At 39.9% G+C, this 22,519-nt stretch overlaps 1 protein-coding gene across 1 annotated transcript in view; it reads right to left on the bottom strand.

The window, feature by feature from the left end:
• Positions 1 to 21,810, bottom strand: part of LOC108719602 (probable ATP-dependent RNA helicase DDX60) — a 69,129-nt gene extending 47,319 nt beyond the window's left edge. The window contains exons 1-13 of the mRNA XM_041589231.1: positions 21,717 to 21,810; positions 20,222 to 20,319; positions 19,672 to 19,762; positions 18,087 to 18,276; positions 17,243 to 17,578; positions 17,041 to 17,136; positions 13,066 to 13,218; positions 11,901 to 12,056; positions 9,892 to 10,042; positions 8,194 to 8,346; positions 6,603 to 6,705; positions 3,860 to 3,969; positions 1,670 to 1,839 (exon numbers count right to left, since the gene is read on the bottom strand). Of these exons, the coding sequence (XP_041445165.1) occupies positions 1,670 to 1,839; positions 3,860 to 3,969; positions 6,603 to 6,705; positions 8,194 to 8,346; positions 9,892 to 10,042; positions 11,901 to 12,056; positions 13,066 to 13,218; positions 17,041 to 17,136; positions 17,243 to 17,578; positions 18,087 to 18,276; positions 19,672 to 19,762; positions 20,222 to 20,309 (1,797 nt within the window). The 5' untranslated portion in view covers positions 20,310 to 20,319; positions 21,717 to 21,810. The remainder of the gene's footprint in view (positions 1 to 1,669; positions 1,840 to 3,859; positions 3,970 to 6,602; positions 6,706 to 8,193; positions 8,347 to 9,891; positions 10,043 to 11,900; positions 12,057 to 13,065; positions 13,219 to 17,040; positions 17,137 to 17,242; positions 17,579 to 18,086; positions 18,277 to 19,671; positions 19,763 to 20,221; positions 20,320 to 21,716) is intronic.
• Between the last annotated feature and the right edge of the window lie 709 nt (positions 21,811 to 22,519).

Genomic DNA, 22,519 nt, shown 5'->3' with positions numbered 1-22,519 from the left:
GCAAACATCTATGGATCCCCAGAACTGTCATGATATCCAGCAAGAGACAAGGAGGTTTAGCCCAGGGCCGGAACTAGGAGTAGGCAGAATTGGCACCTGCCTAGGGTGAAACGATGGGGGTGGCGTACTGGGCAATTACCTTTTAAATAGTCGTCTGCCTACCCCTAGTCCAGGCTCTCTTGCTCCCCGGTCATGTCAGCTCACTTGCCGACCCCCCCATGTGCGCAAAGTCATAGTGCATGCAGGTACACGCACACAGGGGGAGGGTAGGTGTCCGGCCTGGTTGCCTAGGGTTTCCGATCCGCTTGGCCCGCCTCAGGTTTAGCCTCCTCAAACATACAAAGCTACTATTAAGCTACCTATTTACATCAGATTTTCATCATGTGGCCCTGCCCAACCAAATCAACTGGCTCCTCTCACTTGATTTGAACACATCTGTAAAATTGGCCTCAAACAGAGGGCTCTAATTTCCACAATGCATTGGCTTTTAACAGACATACCCTCTGACCCTTTCCTAAACATAGATAGTTAGTATAGGTATATATAATTTGTGTGAAAGTAGGGAGGGGTGTGTGTATGGATGCTGGGTTTTCATTTGGAGGGGTTGGACTTGATGGACTTTGTCTTTTTTCAACCCGATTTAACTTTGTAACTATATGTTAAAATGAGAGGAAGCCCTCTCCCAAGAATTGCCAATGGAAATTTTGGAACATGCCATTAATGTCTGATATGTAAAACAATAGGAAAGCCTCTGCAAAATAATATATTTTTGGTATTACACGCTGACCAAACAACATAGAATTTTTACCAATCCTTCCCAGCTTTGCTGGAGAAATTGTGGGATAATAGGTACACTACTGCATATAACGTGGTACTGCCCAGTTCTATCTCTATTCTATCTCCATTCTGGAGACCCATAGAATGTCTACCATAGTTGGTTAACCATTATATACTAATAACACTGCAGAGCAGAGACTCCTTGAAGATATATACTGACTGCATGCAGATTAGGGCTTACCCATTACTGACCCTCTCCCGCCAACATTATCAGATGTACTTAGAATGGCAGATATGAGGGAAATGTAACATATATATTATATGTTACATTTCCCTCATACAATAACATGCCCCATACAATATGGGGCATGTTACCCCAATGTAATAAGGTATGGGCCTGTTGGAATCTTTTCACAACTACAGATGCATATAAATAATTAGCTGCATAACACCCAGATACTTATAAACATGATGCATAGATCAGGATGTAATACATATTGGATGGAAAATACCCTCCCCCCCTAGAAACGTCGATCCTTTTATTTTGGGTTATTTGGTTTATTATGTTCACTTACCTCTGTAAATGTAAATTCTGAACTGATTTTCTTGATTTCACATTGTCATTAAGTTAGAATTATCAAGGAAATTAAAATTGTATTATCCATTATTTTGAAAGAAAGCTCTAATACAATATCTAGACAAAGGGAGCAGACACTAGTCATGTATTAGACCTATCTACCGAAATATGGCTTAGACTTCTTCATGAAGAGAGAAAGAGTGGTTAGAGGAAATACTAAAAAGTAACTTGATTTTTTTTCAGAAATGGTATTTTTCATATAAAATAAATCCAGTTTTATATTTTAGACACTATAACAGTTTAAAAGAACATTACCTGTGTTTGTTTTTTCTTCACAACAACCTTTTGTTTCTCCCCCTTTTTCTCAGATTCTTTGTTCTGTACTACAATTGTCTTGGATGAAGAGGAGACTAAAGATTGGCCACTAAAATGTTGAAAGGTCTGTAGCTTTTGATAAAGTCTGAGAGAACGTTTATCTTTCAATGCTGTTGGAGATCAAAAACAGTATTTACCCACTTTAATGCTTGCATACGTTTATTTTATGCTAATCATGGCATGGGCCTCTGTACTTTCTTTAGTATTGAAACTGGATAACAGGTCTCATACCTATACTTATATCTCTTTGTCCAGAGACCCTTAAATAAATATTTCCTTGTCTGTGAAGGGGACTGATAAATGTATTCCCTATTTATATTGTATTCCCCTAAAGTTTGGCCACAGAGGGTCCCCTTAGTTATACAGGAGCTAGGCTCCTCTTCCTGGTTAAAGCTTGACCCTTAGCTCTCCCGTGTTTGGCCACGGGTATGGGACCTGTTCTCCAGAAAGCTCAGGACCTGGGTTTTTCCGGATAACAGCTTTCCGTAATTTGGATCTTCATACCTTATGTCTACTAAAAAATCATATAAACAAACCCAATAGGCTGGTTTTTCTTCCAATAAGGATTAATTATATCTTAGTTTGGATCAAGTACAAGGTACTGTTTTATTATTACAGAGAAAAAGGAAATCATTTTTAAAAATTTGGATTATTTGGATAAAATGCAGTCTATGGGAGACAGGCTTTCCATAATTTGTAGCTTTCTGTATAACAGGTTTCCGGATAATGGATCCCATACCTGTAATATATAAACCAAGCACACATGCTCCGGGTCCATTTTGTCAGTCCCCTTACCTGAGCATACAGGAAGTGGAACCTAGACAAGGTCAGGTTAGGATAGGCTACTCACTTTCATAAATCACTCTAGGAATAATAGACGGTTAGGCTACTTAGCCAAGCAGCACGGGCTCCACCAAGGAGTAATGAGTGGAACTAAGATCCTGGGTACTAGGAGTAGGGCTAAGTGGCAGAGCAGGGTCCAGAGAGGTGCCATTTGGAGCTCCACTTAGGGAAAAGTCTGAAAATGTCTGGAGTACTTCTATGTATGCTGTATATTCTCTCTCTTGCCCCAAGGGGAATTATACTGACCATTGGTGCTGTGAGTATATGCCTATCCACTGTTGTTCTATGTTCCTGCTTATCTCTAATTGAACTTCCTTGTTGAATATGCTCTTTAATAAATAAGTTCTGTGGTTAAGCCCAATTATTGTCTATTGTATACAGTTACAGTTGCCTCCTTCTATGAGGGCTCATCCGAAGAATAAGAGGTCTCATCCGGAGCAAATATTGGGGTAAAGCTCATAGTTAGAGCAACGGTGCCACTCACTGTACTATAGCCTTACAACTACAACAGTCATTTTAGATGAGAAAAGTTGTAATCCTATAGGTGGGACCCCAGTTTATCTGGAGTACTTTCCAGAACTGAAACTATTGAAGTCTGAATAACTTTTCTATTATCTATCTTCCACTGGTGGAAAAAACACATTATTTGAAATAAGTTTTGACACTTTAAACCCTTTAAAGGAACAATAACTCCAGAAAAAATAAAGAGCTTTAATGTAATTAAAATATAATGTAGTCAGGGCCAGATTTCCTCTGCGGGCGCCCTTAGGCCGCACTGTCCTAGTGCCCGCCCGCACTTCCCCCACCCCACTGAGCACACTTGCACATGCGCCGGAAAACTGGGGGAGCTGTGTGTCCCCAGTGCTGCTCAGAAAGTCGCCCCTGATATTTTGCCGCCCTAGGTCCGGGCCTTTGTGGCCTTGCCACAAATCCGAGCCTGAATGTAGTTTTGCCCTGCACTGGTAAAGCGTATCTGTTTTCTTCAGAAAAATAGTTATAGCTGCAGTGTAGCCATGGAAGCAATTAAAATAGGGCTAAATGGCACAGGTTAAATAGTGGACTACAAATAATCTCTGTAAAACACAATTATATTCTACAGGGCTTGTCTGCAGTGTAACCTGAGCTTCTTCTCTTTTGATTGGCAGCTCTCATGGCTACACAGCATCTTATTTTTATACCACTGTATAAGTAGTGTTTCTGAAGCAAGATGCTTCAGAATACATATGTTAATATATTAAGTATGTGTTAAGTGATGTGTTAGGCTAGTGTTGCAGGAGTTGTTTGTACCTTTATCACCTCCCTTTGTTCTGTCATAGTCATCACTCAGTGGACGTCCAGAATGCCAGTGTAAAAGTTCATCGAAATATTTCCCATGAGGGATTGATTTTTGATCAGTACTAAGCGAAAAAAAATAGAAAGCTATTAACCAAAACTGTACATTAGAATAATATTACAGGACATGGGGGTTTTACATTTTTTATAGAGCTACAGGCAGTAGTGCAACTAGAGGGGGGCGGGCCCTGGCGCTCGACGTGTAGCCGGGCCCCCGCCCCCCTCCATATAGCCGCAATTAGTAAAGAACTCAGTGGCGCGTGATCTACCGGGGGGCCCTGAGGGGGTGCGGGCCCTGGCCCAATCGCACCCCCTGCTCCCCCGGTAGTTACGCCACTGGCTACAGGCAGTCAGGTGTTTCTGGATGTAGATGTTCCCAAACTGACTGAGCAAACTTTGTACTACAATACTGAAAGTGCAATGATTTTTATTTGAATAAATGATCAGCATATTTTCACACGATGGGAGTGTGCCCCTTTTCTCTTCCTTGTTTCTAGATATTTCCTGTGCATGGGACCAGCAATCAAGGAGGCAGTCTTGTGCAGTACATTTTAGGACATTTTTTTTTATTTTAATATGGACTCTGCAGGTATGTTTTTTAATAACCCAGCACTATTACATGTTTAGATAATTTGTTTTATTTTTTTGGAGCTTTTTTTGTGAGCAGACCCATTTTTTTAGCTTTTTGTGGTGCTCACTACACCCTAAAGCTTCATCAAGTGCAGTCCACTACAGAACAAAAAACAAAAAAGGCACACGTAGTCCTCTTGGTGAGAGAGTCCTACACAATTATAAGGGTAATATTGTTTGTTTTACTATGTACTCCGGATAAAGGACTGTTCTCCAAAAGCTTGTGTTGTTTTCTTTAAACTGTGTGGGGCTCTGTCGGGTCCACCAAAAGGAAGCTGTTTGCTTCCATCCTTTTTACGCTGTATTTAGCACCTGCATCCTGCTCCCTTTGGCACTCCGTACCTTACTTATCTGAATGGTGCTCAATGAAATAGGGGATGACTATTGACCCCATCTGCCTGTCATCAATATAGCATGGCTGAGCACAGACAGTGCTGTACTTTAAGGTCTTTGTGCCCATCAGGCCCGGATTTGTGGTGAGGCCACAAAGGCCCGGGCCTAGGGCAGCATGCTGCCCAGCCACTCTATGGGGAGCACTGGGCACAAGCAGATTCCCAGTGCTCGTGCACTCCAGTGCTTGTGCCTCCAAGGGGTAGTGCAGGCGGGAGCTAGGACCACACGGCCCACGGGTGCCGGCCCAGGGAATCCGGCGCTGTTGCCCATTGCAAATATCCAAATTTGTGGGCAGGCCACCCACTGGCCACATCTGAACTGGGGACTGGGCAGGAGAATTTTACAGTTGTTTGAATCTTCACCAGTTCAGTCTCCAGTCCTGGCAATCAGAAGGAAGGAACCAGCAGCAGCGGGGCTAACAGCAGCCATGGGGTGCTTACCCCCCCAAATGTTTTAAACAAGCCCTGAAGTATTGGTGGGGTTTCCCATAGTTATGAGTTTATTATAAAACATATGTCTAAATTTTTTAACCAATTTTGTGTGTTCACTATACATTCACTGTTTATAAACAGGTGGATGGGTTAGGATCTGCCTTAACCTTCCTCAGGTTAATAAATATTGGTTCCAGAGCCCAGACAAGGGGCCCAACCCCAGCAACTCCCAGTAGGCACAATATGATTAGACTCTATCTTCAGGTGGGGCCCATGCTTATGGGATGGAGGAAGAGATACCACTCTGGTATAAGCACACAGCAATCACTCTTGATTAAATAACTTTGGGCGCCAGTGGTTAATTAAAACAGCCAAACAATTTATTGAACTGGTGGTACACTTCTCAATGGTCAATTACTTCACATATTCAAGGTGTATGCTCAGATGGTACACTCCATAAACAAGTAGTGGCAGCAGGTCATTTACACAAATATAGTACTCACAGATCCTCTCTCTGATCCTTGTTAGTCAACTTTCCTTAGCCTAACCACTTGAGCCCCTAACCTGGCAGCCTTGTCATCACAGGGTACTAACCCTTCACTAAACTCCTCGTTGGAGCCTTAGCTGCTCACTAACTAACTGCTCACTAACTGAACCTATCTGTCACTCCCATAGTGACCTATTACAATCTCTGACCTGACACTGGCTTGCTCCTATACTGACGTCTACCTCCACCTCAGGCCCTAACAGCAATACTCCACCTCCCCAGTGAGTGGGTGCACCAGAAAGAGGCAGAAAACACGGGGACATCCCTTTAAAACCTGTGGGAACTACTCCCCCTCCCTCCTGAGAAAAATGACCCAGCCTAGCTAACTAACTAAATCCCTGGGGCATAGAAAAACCTTTACACTCCTACACTTTCATAGAGAAATACAAAAAATGTGACATCCTTTTCTATGAAAATATTGATGAAGTTTGTTCTTCAATAGTGAAGGGTGAATCTAACCCATTTTGCTTTGCCATAAATTTGCAAAACAGCAACAACTGAGGCCATGGTGGTGCAAACAGCTGCGTTAGTAAATTAGCCCTATAAAGTTTGCAGCAGGTTTAGTAACAGAGCAACCATTAATTTATTTGATACCATAGTTGCTGATTAGTTGCTGTGGGTTACTTGACACACTGCAAACTTCGACAATTTGATTTCATTACCCCCTCAGTCAATATTTATAGAAAGATTCATATACCTGCTTAATAACGGGAGTTCATCCAGCATGTCCCCAACATACTCCTCAACAATGTCACATTTTGCTTGTAGGAGACCTATAGTAGGTATGTTCTCCTCTATCACTGTTAAAAAAATAAGAAAAAACATTGAATGTAAGCAAATTTACGTTTTTTTCTGTAGTTTAGAAGCCAATAAAGCATATGCAGTCTGCTTTAATGTGACACAACGTGCAATATTACATACATACTGTACATAAAGAACTTCCCATATGGTTGGTTGCATTATAGAATTCCCCACTGAATTACACCAATATAATGTAAAAGTTATAAAGTTAAAGGGAAATATACTAATAAACAATTATTTTTCCTTAGGCTGATTGCATGAGGCTCATCCTATTGACTTATATAGGAAGGGATCACTACTCACACTGTGCAAATAGTTTTTGATGGAGCTACTTCTGAATGCACAACCACATCATCACTGTAAGACGTTAAAGCACTCAGCAGAAGTTCTTACAATTTATATGCTTTTAGTCTTAAAATACTCCAGTGTCCCATGTGCCATCAAACTTAGAGGTTGTAAACCATATACAGTATACTGTAGCTATATTTTCCCAAATGTTTCCATTTGTTAAGATTGTTTCATTAAGTTACAGCAAAAATGCAGGAAAGAATGTTAAGAAGGGGGAGACTTCTAGCAGTAGGTTATTTACTGTATAGTAGTTTTCTTCTTTTTCAAGCTAACCTTTTTATTATTGCTAATATCTGGGTTATTTTTATTCACAAATTATTACAAGATACATTTTCTTTTTTAACAAGATCAAGATATATCCATGTATAGATAAAATGACGACAAATGTAAATAATATACATAAAAATACCCAGAACAAAGGAAAATAATTAATCCCTTTTGGTCTATTTTCTTTTATGTTGTGCAATTTCATTTTTCATTTAAAGGACAACTAAAGCTTAACTAAAGAAGTAGCTAGAAATGTTGTACATCTGTACATCTGCCCAAGGCAACCACAACCCTTTAGCAGTACAGATCTGTGTCTCCAAAGATGCCCCAGTAGCTCCCCATCTTCTTTTCTGCTGATTCACTGCACATGCTCTGTGCGGCTGTCACTTACTGAGCTTAGGGACCCACTCATAATATACAATATGCAGAGAATATAAATGTCACAATATAAGGCTGATTAGTAAATAATACAGGTAATTACTACATGGCAGCACAGAAACCAGTGCAACTAGCATCAGAATTTAATAATCAGTCCTGTAACATCAGCTTATATTACAAGTCAAACTTATTTTCTGCTTGATAATTAGTGACGACCCCTAAGCTTAGCTTCTCAACAGCTGCTCAGAGCCCACTGATCATGTGAGTGTCACAGACACTTTCCAAGATGGTGACCCCCTGTGACAAGTTTGAAGTCCTGAATCATTGCTGCTATTGAGAAGCTGGTGCAATAAGGTCATTATAAAAAATATGGCATTTTTGACACATTAATTTTTAGGCTTTAGTTCTCTTTTAATTTAATTAGGTATTTGTAATTTAAATATTCAAATAACAAATGTCTGCTGATTAATAGACAATTTTCTAATTTTATTTACCTATTATTGAGGAAGCTTCTGAAAGGAAAGGACGTGCTGTTGTTCTGACTTCATAGGATTGTATTTGTTCACTATGTGAATTTATTTCCAAGATGGAGTTCCAGAGAAAGGAATACTTCTCCTGTATTGTCTTCCCAAATATCGACTTTGGGCCTAAAAGTAAATCATTAATAGTAATCAGCAAATGGAAGTTCTGTAATTGAAATGTTCATGTTATTGACAATTTTTTCACACTAGGAGTTTAGATATTGTCGGGACATGTCTTCTGTGTTAAAGCTGGTAGTGGTGTAGGTGCACTAGGATTACATAAACTCTTTGGGGACATCAGTGCCAAACTTGGATATTTAAACCTCTATTGATACCAATGCCTGGCACCTAAGCCTATTTTGTGACCTGCAGCCTGTGTTTTTTTCCCTGCCATGATTTGTGACTGGTATTTGTCTTGAACTTTGTTTCATTCTTTTGTTACCACTCTGTCTGCCTGTTCCTAGTTCCAGCTTTGCCTGTCCTGCCTGCTCTCTGTTCCAGCCTTGCCAGCCATTTGGTTCCTTTTCCAGTCTTGCCTGTTACCCATCGCAGCTTTGTTTGTTCTGTCGGACCTACCCAATATCAGCATGACTTGCCAGATCCACCTTTTCCCATTATCAGCCTTACCTGTCTGTCCAATAGGTTCAGTCCTTACCTGAGTACAAAGGGGAACAAGCAAGGCAGGCAAGATTGTTTCATTAAGTTACAGCAAAAATGCAGGAAAGAATGTTAAGAAGGGGGAGACTTCTAGCAGTAGGTTATTTACTGTATAGTAGTTTTCTTTTTTTTCAAGCTAACCTTTTTATTATTGCTAATATCTGGGTTATTTTTATTCACAAATTATTAGAAGATACATTTTCTTTTTTAACAAGATCAAGATATATCCATGTATAGATAAAATGACGACAAATGTAAATAATATACATAAAAATACCCAGAACAAAGGAAAATAATTAATCCCTTTTGGTCTATTTTCTTTTATGTTGTGCAATTTCATTTTTCATTTAAAGGACAACTAAAGCTTAACTAAAGAAGTAGCTAGAAATGTTGTACAAAAATGGGAGTGGTCAAAACAACTCTGCCACGCTCCGTGCAGCAAATCTTTTTGTCCCTCTTTCCAAAATGTTGGGAGGTATGGTTATGGATTGGAGCATTCAGGAGTAGGCTCTTGAGAGCTTAGTGGGAGCTGTAGGCAGACAACTTGGAAGAAGCTTCTGCATTGTGCGGTGGACACTACAGAAAAGTATTGGGAAAAGCTTTATTGGGAACGGAGGCCCCCTCAACAGCTAATGGCACTCTGCTAGGGCACTTCAAAACTACATGGCATTGAAGGCTTCTTGAGAGGGAATGCTGTGTGTATGTATGGAAAAGGATCCTCTGGAGAAGTGTTGATACTGATAAACTGATACTTTCTGAAAATGTCAGGTCTCCAGTACACCACTCTGTAACTTGCCATCCCTGTGAGAAGTTGCTTGATAAAATCTTTGGTGAGATATCTACTTCTTACAGCAAAGCCCTAACCGATCTCCTTTACTGTGATGGGAATCTATCCATTATTGGGAGCCCCATTACAAACTTCTGCAGGATGTTCCCTCACCAATCAAAATCACAATCACTACTGGACATTTACAGAGCCTGGGTAGAGGTAGTAGGAGGTTAACATTTTTATACCTGAATTGTTTTCTTTTTCAAAGTAGTATGCAATATTTTTTAACAGCAAGCCATCTGTTAAGTCAGCAATATGTGTCCAATTTATCTTCCAGTCTGAGACTTTTGGAAACATCTTCACATGGACCAGACCAATGTGCTCACATATACTTCTCTTTAAAACACAATAAAAAATATAAAGAGTTCAGTATGAAATACATTGAGATTCAAGTCTTTCATTCATATTATTATAACATTATTCTCTCCTGCTATAATTCCTATGAGAAGCTTACTATTTTTTTCCTTGCAGGCATGTTTCCTCAGTAGATGGGATCCATCATCCTGAACACCGTTATCCAGAAAGCTTTGAATTACAGAAAGGCCATCTCTCATAGACTCCATTTTACTCAAATACTTTTTTGAAAATGAATGTCTTTCTCTCTATATTAATGACATAGTGCCTTGTACTTGATCCCAGCTGAGATATGATTAATCGTTATAGGAGGCAGAACAATTCTATTGGGTTTATTAATGTTTAAATCATTTTTCAGCAGATTTAAAGTACTGCTATCCACTGGCCCCCCACATGAAAGTCTGCCTGCCGTGTCTGCTTACCTTGTGTAAGATTTAAAAGGTATCAATACAGAGATTAACTGGCCCCTGCATTGTTACACCTCAAATTCAGATTATAAACCCCTGTTCACACCTGCAACACTTCTATTGTTCACACCCCTAAAACCCTGTACAGTTACACCTCAGACCCAGACTAAAACCAATGGAAGGGCACCAGCACTGTGTCACTGTGTGTAGTACATTTTAGAGTGGTCCTGATAGGTTTCCCTGTCTCCTGCTCTAATCTGCCTGTCCTATGCTCCCTGTGTGTGCCATATTCTGTTTTCCCTATGCTCCCTGTGTGTGCCATACTCTGCCTCCCCCCTGTTTCCTGTGTTTGTCATACTGTACCTGCCCTATGCTCCCTGTGTGTGCCATACTTTGCCTGCCCTATGCTCCCTGTGTGTTTCATACTCTGCCTGCCCTATGCCCCCTGTGTGTGCCAAACTCTGCCTGCCCTATGCTCCCTGTGTGCCATACTTTTCCTGCCCTCAACACTGGCTTCCATTATCAGCCCTCCACCACGGAGACCAGAAAAAGTCTGGCCCTCAATACCACAGACGTTGGACAGCACTAATTTAAGGTATGAAATTACAGAAAGACCTCTTAAACAAAAACCCCAAGTCCCGAGCATTCTGGATAATAGGTCCCAAGCCTGTATTACCTTTCGCACTGTATACATTTATCTAAATTGATAGGCATAGTAAATCTGTTTCCTTTTGTGACACTTGGAAAGTTCTATTCTAACCGAAAAAAACATGTAACAGCATTAGAAAAGCAACCAGATCATAGTCTAGTCCACCTCCAACATTAACTCAATCAAAGTCAGTCATCTTTATCATAGGCGAATCAACAAAACTGATCTTCACCTCTTAAAATATTGTATAAAGCATAGCCTTTTTATCAAGTATGTAAAAATATAAATCATTGGAAGAGCTAGGGAAACACCTGACACGTTTCAGACCAATTTAGCCCTGAATAATTAGCCCCAAAACAAGCTTAATTAATTCAAAATTCACGTTTGGAAATATACAATGAAATGACAGGCTTGGGGAGAACACAATACAGGTTACAGAGCATCCAATGAATCTGATTACATCCCATTTCCTATTTAACCCTAAAGCCCTTGTCACTCACGCTTGTATATTCCTTGTGGATCACTGTGTACTCAGTTACTCTCAACTAATGCTCTTTTTTATGTTGATTTAGATGTTCTTTTCTGTAAAGTATTAGTATTAATGTACTGTCTCTGAACTAGGACTAAAGAATCCCCACTCTGTATGTAACCTGCCTTGTTGCAGCAGCCTGCGTGACAATTGGATCCCCGTATCCCGTTGCTTACATCAGCAGCAAATATTCAGATTGAAAATAAAATCAATGTCAAGTACACACAATAAATATTTATAAAAAAAATCACTTACCAAATCTAAACATGCTAATACAGGGGTGTTCCAATCTGCACTGATATTCCTAGATTTCATTCTCTGGGAAAGAGGCAAAACCTGTGATATGGCCACACTCAGACAGTACATTCTGCATAGGTCAGCCACTTCTTCCAATGTCAGGTCACTGTTATCCTTCAGAAAAGGAAAGGGAACACATTTTACACTGTACGTTTGTCCCCTATGGTTATATGGGAATGTAGGTATGACTTTCTGGCCCATGTTGTGCCCATGCAAATTTTTTATAGACACATTTTTGCAATGGACACTACTAGCCAGCTATTTTGTTTTTTTTTTTATAAGAAACATGCCTGTGTTGTATTAACATTATATGAGTTGATTTCACTGTATTAAGGTGGCCATACACTATAAGATCCGCTCATTTGGCGATGTCGCCACTAACGGCAGGCTATATCGGGGCGATTCGGGGGTAATCTGAACGTTCGGCCCTATGGCCGAACAATCGGATTATGCCGAGCACAATGGGCTCTGACAGGTCGGTCGGGAGAAAAATTAAACCTTCCCGATCTATAGCCAGATATCGATCGGAAAGACCCGTCGGAAGTCTCCATACATGGGCAGATTAGCTGTCAAAATTGGTCTGAACGACTGATATCGTCAGCATTATCTGCCCGTGTATGGCCAACTTAACTCATACTGTTACTAGGTCTACTGTACTGAGTCAAATTGTACATTGTAGTCAATGAATAGACCTACTTTTGGTTTGTTCTAACAAACAAAAACACTGTTGTGATTTCTAAAGTTTTGCAATAAATAATTTTTTCACAGGTAGGACTGGCCTTCATTATCCTCCATTACAAAACCTTGAGTAGTTTTTTTGGGCTATTTATCAGCTAATCATTTTGATGCCTACAAAACACACATTTGAAAGTTTTTTGTATTTTTTTTAAATTGACCTGATCTCTTTTTGTCAGTAACTGGTTTTAACTATAAAATCAGTTCTAACAATAAAGAAGTGCATTTAGCTGCTCCGTATGCTGCCTTTCCTTATACTACCTAAAAGGAACTACACAGGGACAGGTGTGTGACACAGAACCTGAACATCGTATGTGGCTCTGACAGGTAATAATGAAAACACAAAAACATGCTTTACAGTATAAAACAGATAAACTAAAAAGTGTACCTCTGAATCCTGAAAATCTCCTTGTGTTGTGTTGCTTTTTGCATTTTCCCCATACTCTGACAGAACTGCATTGCAGGACACAATGCACATTATGGTTCTTATGTCCGTAACTTCACATCCTTTGTTAAAAAGGAACGTTATACTCTTTTTGATCTGCAATGCAACATGTGTCACAGGTATTAATTATTGAGAGTCAGCAACTATAAGATTAATCTCTGCAGTACTTATCTTGTTACAGTTATGCCCAGTTGAATCTGGTATCTGGTCGAGAATATTTTAAAACTGGATAATGCTCTTTGGCAAAATCTGTCATAACATCACCATAAATCATAGTTTAGTAGCACAGGTATAGCACAGGTGAGAAGACTGCAGTAATTATTTGATCAGATATGATCACATACTGTATCATTTGCTACAGTGGGACTGCGGTTGGAGTTAAACCAATTATACACATTCAGATCAACACCGTGTTCAGTCCTACTTTTCACCAAGTAATTTTTGTTGGCTCAATGAAGCCATCCATTACTTAGATTTGAGTTTGAGTATACAGGATAGAAATGCAACACAAGGCTGTTTCTCCACCTTCATTTTGGGACCCCAAAATGAAAAGAGCACATACGAATTGTCAGGGCTGCGACTTCAGCTACCGCAATCAGCATATTATTAGATTTTTATGTAGGGTGAAACTACACAAAACATTAAGTTCACCCCTAAAAACCATATGGGTCATTTGCACTTGTATCCAGGACATAAGTAACTGACCCATCATCTATTTAGGGAGAATACACATTTTTCCAAATCCAAAATGGGTAAATGTTTTTCTACTCCAAACATTCTAACTGCAATGATTTCCTAAAGTTGGTGCTTTTTTATGAAATATAAATATGTAATGTACAATGTGTTTTGCTCTTGTTTCTTACCCTCTGTCATGTTGTTACTGACTCAATTCACAGATTTAAGTATACAAACAGGCTAAATTGTGGGATATCCAACCACTCATCAAGCAAGAGGCCCACATGAATAATAGTGAATTTATTAGATCAGCCTGAATAATTGTATGAGAAAGCTGTGCATATGTGGCCAGCATTATTCTCAAGATGGCCATAGACGTGCAGATTTTCTTCTCTTCTACGACGAATGCTTATTTGATGTAATCTACCAACCTACAATTAACCATTCAGATTAAATAAAGTAGGAAAAGAAAAACATAGACAAAGTTCTGGCCATTAATTCAATTCAAAGCAATCGTATGAAGGTTATGTCCGACAAATACTAGTGATAGTCACCCATGGATATAGTCAGATAGGCGATACATGCAAAAATACTATTGTTAGAGAACAGAAATCTTCTACCCTGTCTGATTAACTAACTGACCAATCGCCATGGTATGAAAAATGTTGGGACGATCCACTCACTGTCCAAAAATCATAAAAACTCTTGTTTCTTCCAAAATATTTCAATACAACATTCTGCCATAAGGTATGCATAGCAGCACAGGGTGGGTGGTACTGATATATAGAAGTCTGCAATTCTTTAAATGGAGGCCCATGAGACCTATTGTTCTTGTCCCCTTGGCTCAAGACAGGTATGAGAGGGGAGCAGATTTAATCTTATAAGGTAAGGTGGGGAGGAGAGGGGTCAGATAACCTTTTTGTTTTTGTATTTTCAGTGCTACGTTTGAACTGCTGCCTTCCTGGCCCAGTGCTTAAGGAAAATCAGACAGGAATCAAGATCTTGGCTTCAAATCTTAGTTACAATTGAACTGTGAATAAGATGGTAAGAAGGCAGCCCAGGTGTGCAGTGAATCCTCTCAGGAGATACAAGGATGTGCCATCATCAATACACACTTGTAACACTTAGGGTTGCCACCTTTTCTGGAAAAAAATACCGGCCTTCCTATATGTAGGGACCCGTAGGGTTAATTCCCCTACGTTTTTGAGCCTCATGGCTGTAAAACCCCTGCGTAGATTTAGCTACAGGGTTTCCCAGGGGCTGGACAAAGGGCCAGAGCCCTTGTGCTGGTGCAGCATGGCAGATACTGGAGTATGCCACAAGGTGTCGCTGCTGCACCACTATTGCACTACTATTGCATACAGCATTTTTGCCCTACTGTTTTAGTTAAGCTTTAGTTCTTCTTTAAAGGGGGACCCAAGTATTTGAGTTATTGCAGCTGGATTAAAAAAGTTTTTTGTCATTAACATTCATGTTTTGTTACAAACTGTATGCAGGGAAGGTAAAAGATATATGGATTATTGGGTGATTGCCCAAGAATTGTATGGGCAGGATAGAGAGCACCTCTCAGACATTGGTTTGGATATTTTCACTGCAAATCTACAGTATGGCATTGAAAAAGTTGGGTAATGGTTTGGCAGTAGGGTAAAAAAGAGTGTGAGGCTGCACCGTAGTCTGGTTTATTGGCGGAATGCGGCAGGACAGAGAAAGCACCAGAGGGTAGGGGCTATGCCCAGGCTAGCAGGCTGTGATTGTAATGGTTAGGCTTGTGCAAAAACCTGGGTATGGACCATCATGGGGTGCGCTGAGAAGAGAGAAACCAGGGAGAGCAGGGCTAAGGGCTCTGGGCTCCTCCTAGGTGGATGCTCTTAAAAAATTACAAGTGATTCATTGGTTAGATGGAAATATTTGTGTTGCAGTGACAACAGATAGCGGCATAGAACATTTAGGGCTCATGTCTGTTCAATGACATAAAATTACAGTAGTATAATAATCCAGTGATGTAACTACCATACAACAGACCTGGACTCTCCAGGCTCAGGGCAGAGAGAGGCTCAGCAGTTGTGGGATCCAGTGGTGTAGCAGTTGTGGGATCCAGTGGTGTAACCTTAATATAGCAGACCCTGTGGTTACGGGGGATAGGAAGGGCAGACCGTGGGGTCTACTGAAGTGAAATCCCTCTGCACATTGTTCAAGTAATCAAGCATGGGGGCAGAGCTGAGGCTTTCCAATGAGGACTGGATGGGTGGTGAGGCCAGTGTGTGTGCTGAAGGCTTCTGATAAGGGCCGGAGGGAAGGAGAGGTCGGCAGGCATGCATGTGTGTGGCTAAGCCAGGCCCTGTGAAGATTTTTTTTTTGCAGGGGGGCCCGGTTAGCCACTGGGGGGTCTGCTGTATTATCTGCCAATAAACAGTTTAGTTGGTGCAAGCAGGAAGGCAGAGGTAGCAACCTGGATAGCTTCAACTCTGTTTCTATATTAGCCATGCTTTCTTCATCTCCAGTCATGCCTAGGGGTGCCACCTTTTTTGGAAAAAAATACCGGCCTTCCTATATATTTATCTTTTTTCCCTATTAATAACATTGGGATCAGCCATAATTTTTACCAGCCAGGCCAGTAAAATACCAGCCATGTGGCAACCCTAGTCATGCCCTGTTCCACCCATGCCCCTTCACCACCACCAGCCACAGAGCCAGCCCACTTACAGCGTGCAGGGGGGGTGGAGGCCAGGTGTACTGGGGGCCTGGAAATATTTTTGGTAGGAAGGGCTGACTCCCAAATGAAATACTACTGTAATAATCCTTATATAATTGAGTTTAGAATAAATTAAAGTAATTTTTGTTAATTTCAGTCATATAAATTATATTGTACTTTAGTGTCTTGTCTATTCAGGTCTGGATTTGTGGAAAGGCAACCAAGGCCCAGGCCTAGGGAGGCAGGATTTTAGGGTGCGGAATTCTGACCAACCACGCCCACATTGGTTCGGAAACACTGGAGATGTGCAGGAGATAAAATAATTTTTTAAATTTCCTGTGCGCCAATACACATTGCTCTGGTCCCAATGATGAAAATTTGCACAAATACAGGGGAGGAAACAGGGGTGACGAACCGCAGTGGGCCTAGGGGCACCTGCTATGTAAATCCGGCCCTGTGTCTATTTCCACCTCTGGGGTAATACTGTATATATATACTGTATACAGGCATGTATGGACACTATGCAGGCTTTGAAAAAAAAGTAACTATACCTCTTTTTTGGTGTTACTGGAATTCAACTTCTGCACACGCTCCCCATACAACTTTGCACATGGATCAACAAGAGCTAGTAGAATGTTCGTTTGATTCTAGTTTAAAAAAAGGTAAGATATTATAAGCACTTAATCTATTATGACGATAGTTCTACTATACCGTAGCTTACTTTTTATTTGTTCGTATTGATTCACAGCTTACTTTTATTGCCCATACTTTATGGCGGGAAGCACTGATATGGTATCCATATATTCGGAGCTGATCAAACTCTTGTCCTGAAGTGAGCACGAGGTCTACTTTTCTTCTCAGGGCACTTAGCATAAGCATACTGAAGAAATATGTTTGGGAAAGAGTTATGCCTTCGTCACAAACCATTAGAAAATAGGGATGGTGATCAGTCAAAAATGTGTTCCACTGAGCAGACAAAAAGTTGGAAAAAGTGTATATGACTGTGTCTGTATTATGTTCCAAGTGTAGTTTCATTTGGGTCCGTAGAGAGAGAAGGTCAGCTCTGCTATGGTAGAAAAACTTCATATCCTGCAGATAAATTACATGCAGTACAGTTTTTATTTGGTAAAGTAACAATAAAAATTAGAGACCATTGGGGGGGGGGTTATTTATCATGCTGTGTAGAAACATTACCGGTGATGCTACCCAATGTAAAAAAAAAGTATGGTGTTCTGGGTGGACACACACAGTACAATGTAATACATTTTCAGGCCATCTTTGACTGAATTTATGATATATTGAGTCAGATTCAATTTGATAAGAAAAGGTTATCTCTTAATTCGTTTGCAGATTTTCCCATAGAAGCAGATGCAGTTCAATGAGTAAAACCTATCCCACCTATCACATGAAATCTCTATTAAAATCTATGGGAAAAAGTGGAACGAGAAACGTTTTAACTCCTTAAGGTGAATTTCACCCATAAGTTTTCATGTGATAAACCATGAAATAACATTTTGTTACTGATTTGAATCTGGCCCATTGTGTCATGTATAGTTATATCTACAGTCTTAATTCACAGCTGAAAAGAGCAACATACCTCAAAAAACACAACAGCATATTTTGCTCCTCGGTTGGTCAGTTTAAGCAAGTACGACTCTACCAAGTAGAAGAAATGCAGATGCTGTCCTAATATCAATGACTGATCCAAAACACAAGTTAGCAGTAAGGAATCTCCATCAATCAAGAAGAATTCAGATTCCACATAATCATTGAGCAGACTGGCATGGCTGTAAAAAAAAATTAAAAATATATGTTTTGCCAGCTACAAAAAGCTACAGCTAGAAAGCCCATTATCCAGAAAGGTCCACATTATGGGAAGGCCTTCTCCCATAGACTCAATTTTAATCAAATAATTCAATTTTCTATGTAATAATAAAACTAAAATGTACTGCAGGAAAACAATCTTATAAGGTTCAAATAAAGTTTAAATGAGTTTTTCTAGGCTTAAAGTTAAATAGGCCAAATGTTTACCAGCATGAGGGCCCCCTGACACCTGGGCCCACCGAGAGTTTTCCTGGTATCCCTGTGGGCCAGTTCGACACTGGCTGGAGGTCACCCTTAAGTCAATCCCAGCTCAGGGTGTGTGATTGGGTAGTTTGAAATATTACCAGGGCAATGACATAGACTAGGTTTAAAAGGGGCTGCAAGGAATTTCCCGCTTCCACTCCATTTTAGGCAGCACAGTGAAACACCCTCCCATCCTCCTCAAGGATACATAGCACCAGCATGGCGGGAGTTGCAGGGTTAATGACTGTCTGGAAGGCCTGGCGCCTCAAGGGTATCTAAGAGCCACAGGAATGGAAGTCGGTTGGGTAGGAGGTAGGTTCCGGGTAGTATGGTAGCTGGCAGTGCTAGTTGCATTGTGAGGGCACAGGGTTGTTACAATAGATGGCTGTTCAGGAGTTAATTGTTTGTTATACAAACATTCATGTTGTGTTGTACTATGTTTAAGTTATGATATTGGTGTTTATGATTTTTTTTGAGCTTACATCGCTAATGCAGCAAGTGCAGTTGCACACCCTTTACTAGAAGATACTGAAATTCCAGTTTTCAAGATTTGCAACGTGCCTCATGGCAGCAACCTCCCTGCCTGAAACAGATCGACATGAGACAAATAGTAATCTTATGCTGCATGAAATGTTGGGACCACTGAGTCATAAATTCCTGGGGTTGTGGCCTATGCTGAAATGGCCATGGTTTTTAACTAAGTATAGTCACATTTTATTTTAAGAAAGACATACAGAAGGAATATGGAGTCTCTTAAAGGGCATGTAAATGCAAAAAAAATAAAATCCAATTTTATCGAAAAGGCGTCCGGCGTCTCTTTTTTGACGCCGGCATCCGTTTTTTTGATGCCGACGCCCGTTTTTTAAAAGACGGCGACGCCCGTTTTTGACGCCGACGCCTGTTTTTTACAGACAATTTTTTTTTTTACGCCGGTGAACTTTCGCCAGTGAAATTCGCCACGAATTCGCGCCTGGCCAATAAATTCGCCCATCACTATTCTTTAATGAAAAAGAATCCTATCTCCAATATACTTTAATTAAAAAATATGAATCATTTTTATAAGAAACCTGACTTATGCAGGTAATCACTGATACAAGGTAGATAGATATACTCACATAGCTCTTGAAAGTGTGCCCATTACAAATATGTACATGTCATGGAGGAATTCAGCACTTTTCACCTGGGATTCGGTATTATTCTGTGCTTCTACAAATCAGAATTATATATATGTTACTGTTATAATTTTACATTCCTTACTATCCCAGTTGCCAGTTATTTAATAGCAGGGCTAAGCCTTTCCCTTTGTTATCAGTTTGAAAGAGGGTGGTTTTCCCACAGCTGCCCACTCATTTCAGTAGCCTTAGAGAGTTGGTTGTGTTAAGCACGTGGGTCAAATGATAGATTGGTAAGAAAATTCTGTTAGTACAGGGGTGTCGGGTGGTTTCCCATAATAATATAAAAAGTAGGAAATTAGTATTAGCGCTATGTTTTAGTTTGGGCTTATGCTAATACAAAATATGGCAATTGAATTTTCTCCATTGTGTATTTTTTTTTATATTTTAGTTATTCTTTGCTTAGGTTACCTTACATGTAACATCTTACATTACATGTAAAATCATATTATTGCCTGGCATATTTTGTGTTTAGTGTTCATCTCAGAAGTACCTGGGTCACGTGATTTAGAAGTTTCAGGATCCAGTTCTTGTTGGGAGCCCAGTGACTTCTCACCAAAATTAGATCCTTGTGTAGCCATCGCTTGCAATCTACAATTGAAAATGCATATTAAACTTTGCCCCTATTATAACATTTCTGGAATGGGTCACGCATATATTCAGGAAAGTCAAGGAAAATTAAAGAACAAACATTCCTCATATCCAGAATATTATTTAAAAATGCATGTATATAATTTATAGGTACAGAGGTCACACAATATTGGGCCTCCAAAACAATAAAATACTTGCCCAACTTGGTGCGAGGTTCATAGACATGATAACCCTCAGAGATAAAATTGCGTTGCCCAGTTTGCCGATGTACAGATACCTACAGCTGCACCATATATTTATTACAGTTTGGGGCGGCAGATATTTCAATGGATGAACCCCTGATTCTGAAACAGCTTAGGAAAGAAGATACCTCCAAAATCAGCCTTATATGCCTTATTATGTCAACTGGCCCAAACCCTTTCCACAGCCTTAACAACATGGAAAAGAAATATTCCTGACTTGAATAATGAAAAATGGGAAGAAGTCCCGGATAATCCTTATAAATTTCTGATTAGCGCCTGAGACAAACTAATTCAACATAAATTCATATTGAGAACTTATCTCACCCTCAATAGACTTTACCGCATGGGGAAACTCCACTCCCCAATATGAAAAAGATGCAGAAAACAAGATGAGTCATACTGGCACATGGTGTGGACATGCCCTATTACCCATTGATACTGGAAATAGGTTATATAAGAGGTTATATATCATATATGGTGGATACGCTGGACTTCCCCCAATCCTCTACCCTGAAGTATGTTTACTGGGCTTAGTAGATGCCATTTTAACCACAAACAGGGTACTGGTCAGATCACTCCTCTATTATGCCAAAAAAATAACAATTATGAGGTGGATTGTCCCTGTTCCACCTAGAAAAGGTGAATGGGTAGACTATGTGAATCGGATACTCTCACTAATAAAATTAACGTATGATGCCCGGGGCCGGACAAATTTGGTAATATATGGAATCCCTGGTTAGATGTACATCTGCTTAAATTACCCTGATACAGTAACTATAATGTTGATACTGCCGATGGAATATGAATTTGGATGTGTTATCTGAATACCACTGTACCCCTTTCCCTCACCCCTTCCTCTTCTCTTCTGTACCCCTTCCACGTTAACTGAAAATAATAAAAATGTTTACTATAACAAAAATGCATGTATATAAATAATTGTTTATACAGTATAATGTAGTATTCAATAAATGATTAATGAATTATTATAGAGACAGAATACTTTCACTATATCCCACATGACTGTGTGATAACCATTAAAATATGCCATATGTCTTTTAAATATGCATATGACAGTCCAAGGGAAATGAATAAAGTATACAAGATACTGATACAGATATGGAAAAAGAATAGTAACTATGTGAGTGATGTACTTACTCTCTAAAAGAAATTGGCAGGTAGCAGAGTACTCAGACTGAAGAAAGAGTGACTGACTGTCAGTTGCTCCAAGTAGTTGTGGTTCTCCTCCCAGTCTCAGGTCCCCTCCCACATCCCTTGAGCTGACCAGTTTCATTTCTCTGTCTGAAGTTACTTACTGTACTTTCGTTTTCTTTGCTATGGAGCTGGGAAACAAAAGGAGTAGCAAGTACACATCCAGAAGTCTGAATGTATATTGTGAGATGTATTTAACAAACATACATTTAAAAATAAAAATGAAATAGCTGTCAGAGCAAAAATTAAATTCACATTAATATATAATTCAACATTCAAAAGAGATGGGATTGATGAAAGCACATTCCCTGGTCCCCTGTTTCACTAATAATTTAGTATCTAAGCAAGTGCTTTTACTTTCAAAAACAGTAGTTTTTAGTTACAAAATTATGATCTTAAAATTGCCAAACCACCATACCATGTTATGGTAAACCTCACATGGTGGTCCTAATGGTTTACCGCTGGTTATTTTCCATAGGCTGGCACCTCTCTGCATGGCATGGTTTTTTGGGATAGGTGTCTCCTGACCTGGGCATTGAAGATTGCCATTATCACAACATCCTCCCCCGCTTGCTGCAGAAATACACAAAAAGGAGGGTTGTGGGAGCAGTCCAACGCTAAGAAAATTATACAATGGAAATGCAACTATTCTGGCCAAATTAGCTACAGGTATACAAAAGAGAGGGGATTGATCAATACACAATACCTGGATTAAGCCTGTGAAAAAAGTGTTTTGACCATGGCAACCT

This window comes from Xenopus laevis, chromosome 1L (genome assembly GCF_017654675.1).
Source record: "Xenopus laevis strain J_2021 chromosome 1L, Xenopus_laevis_v10.1, whole genome shotgun sequence".
Taxonomy (NCBI): Eukaryota; Metazoa; Chordata; class Amphibia; order Anura; family Pipidae; genus Xenopus; species Xenopus laevis.
Note: the sequence above shows the minus strand (reverse complement) of the source record. Positions and strands in the feature narration are given on the sequence as shown.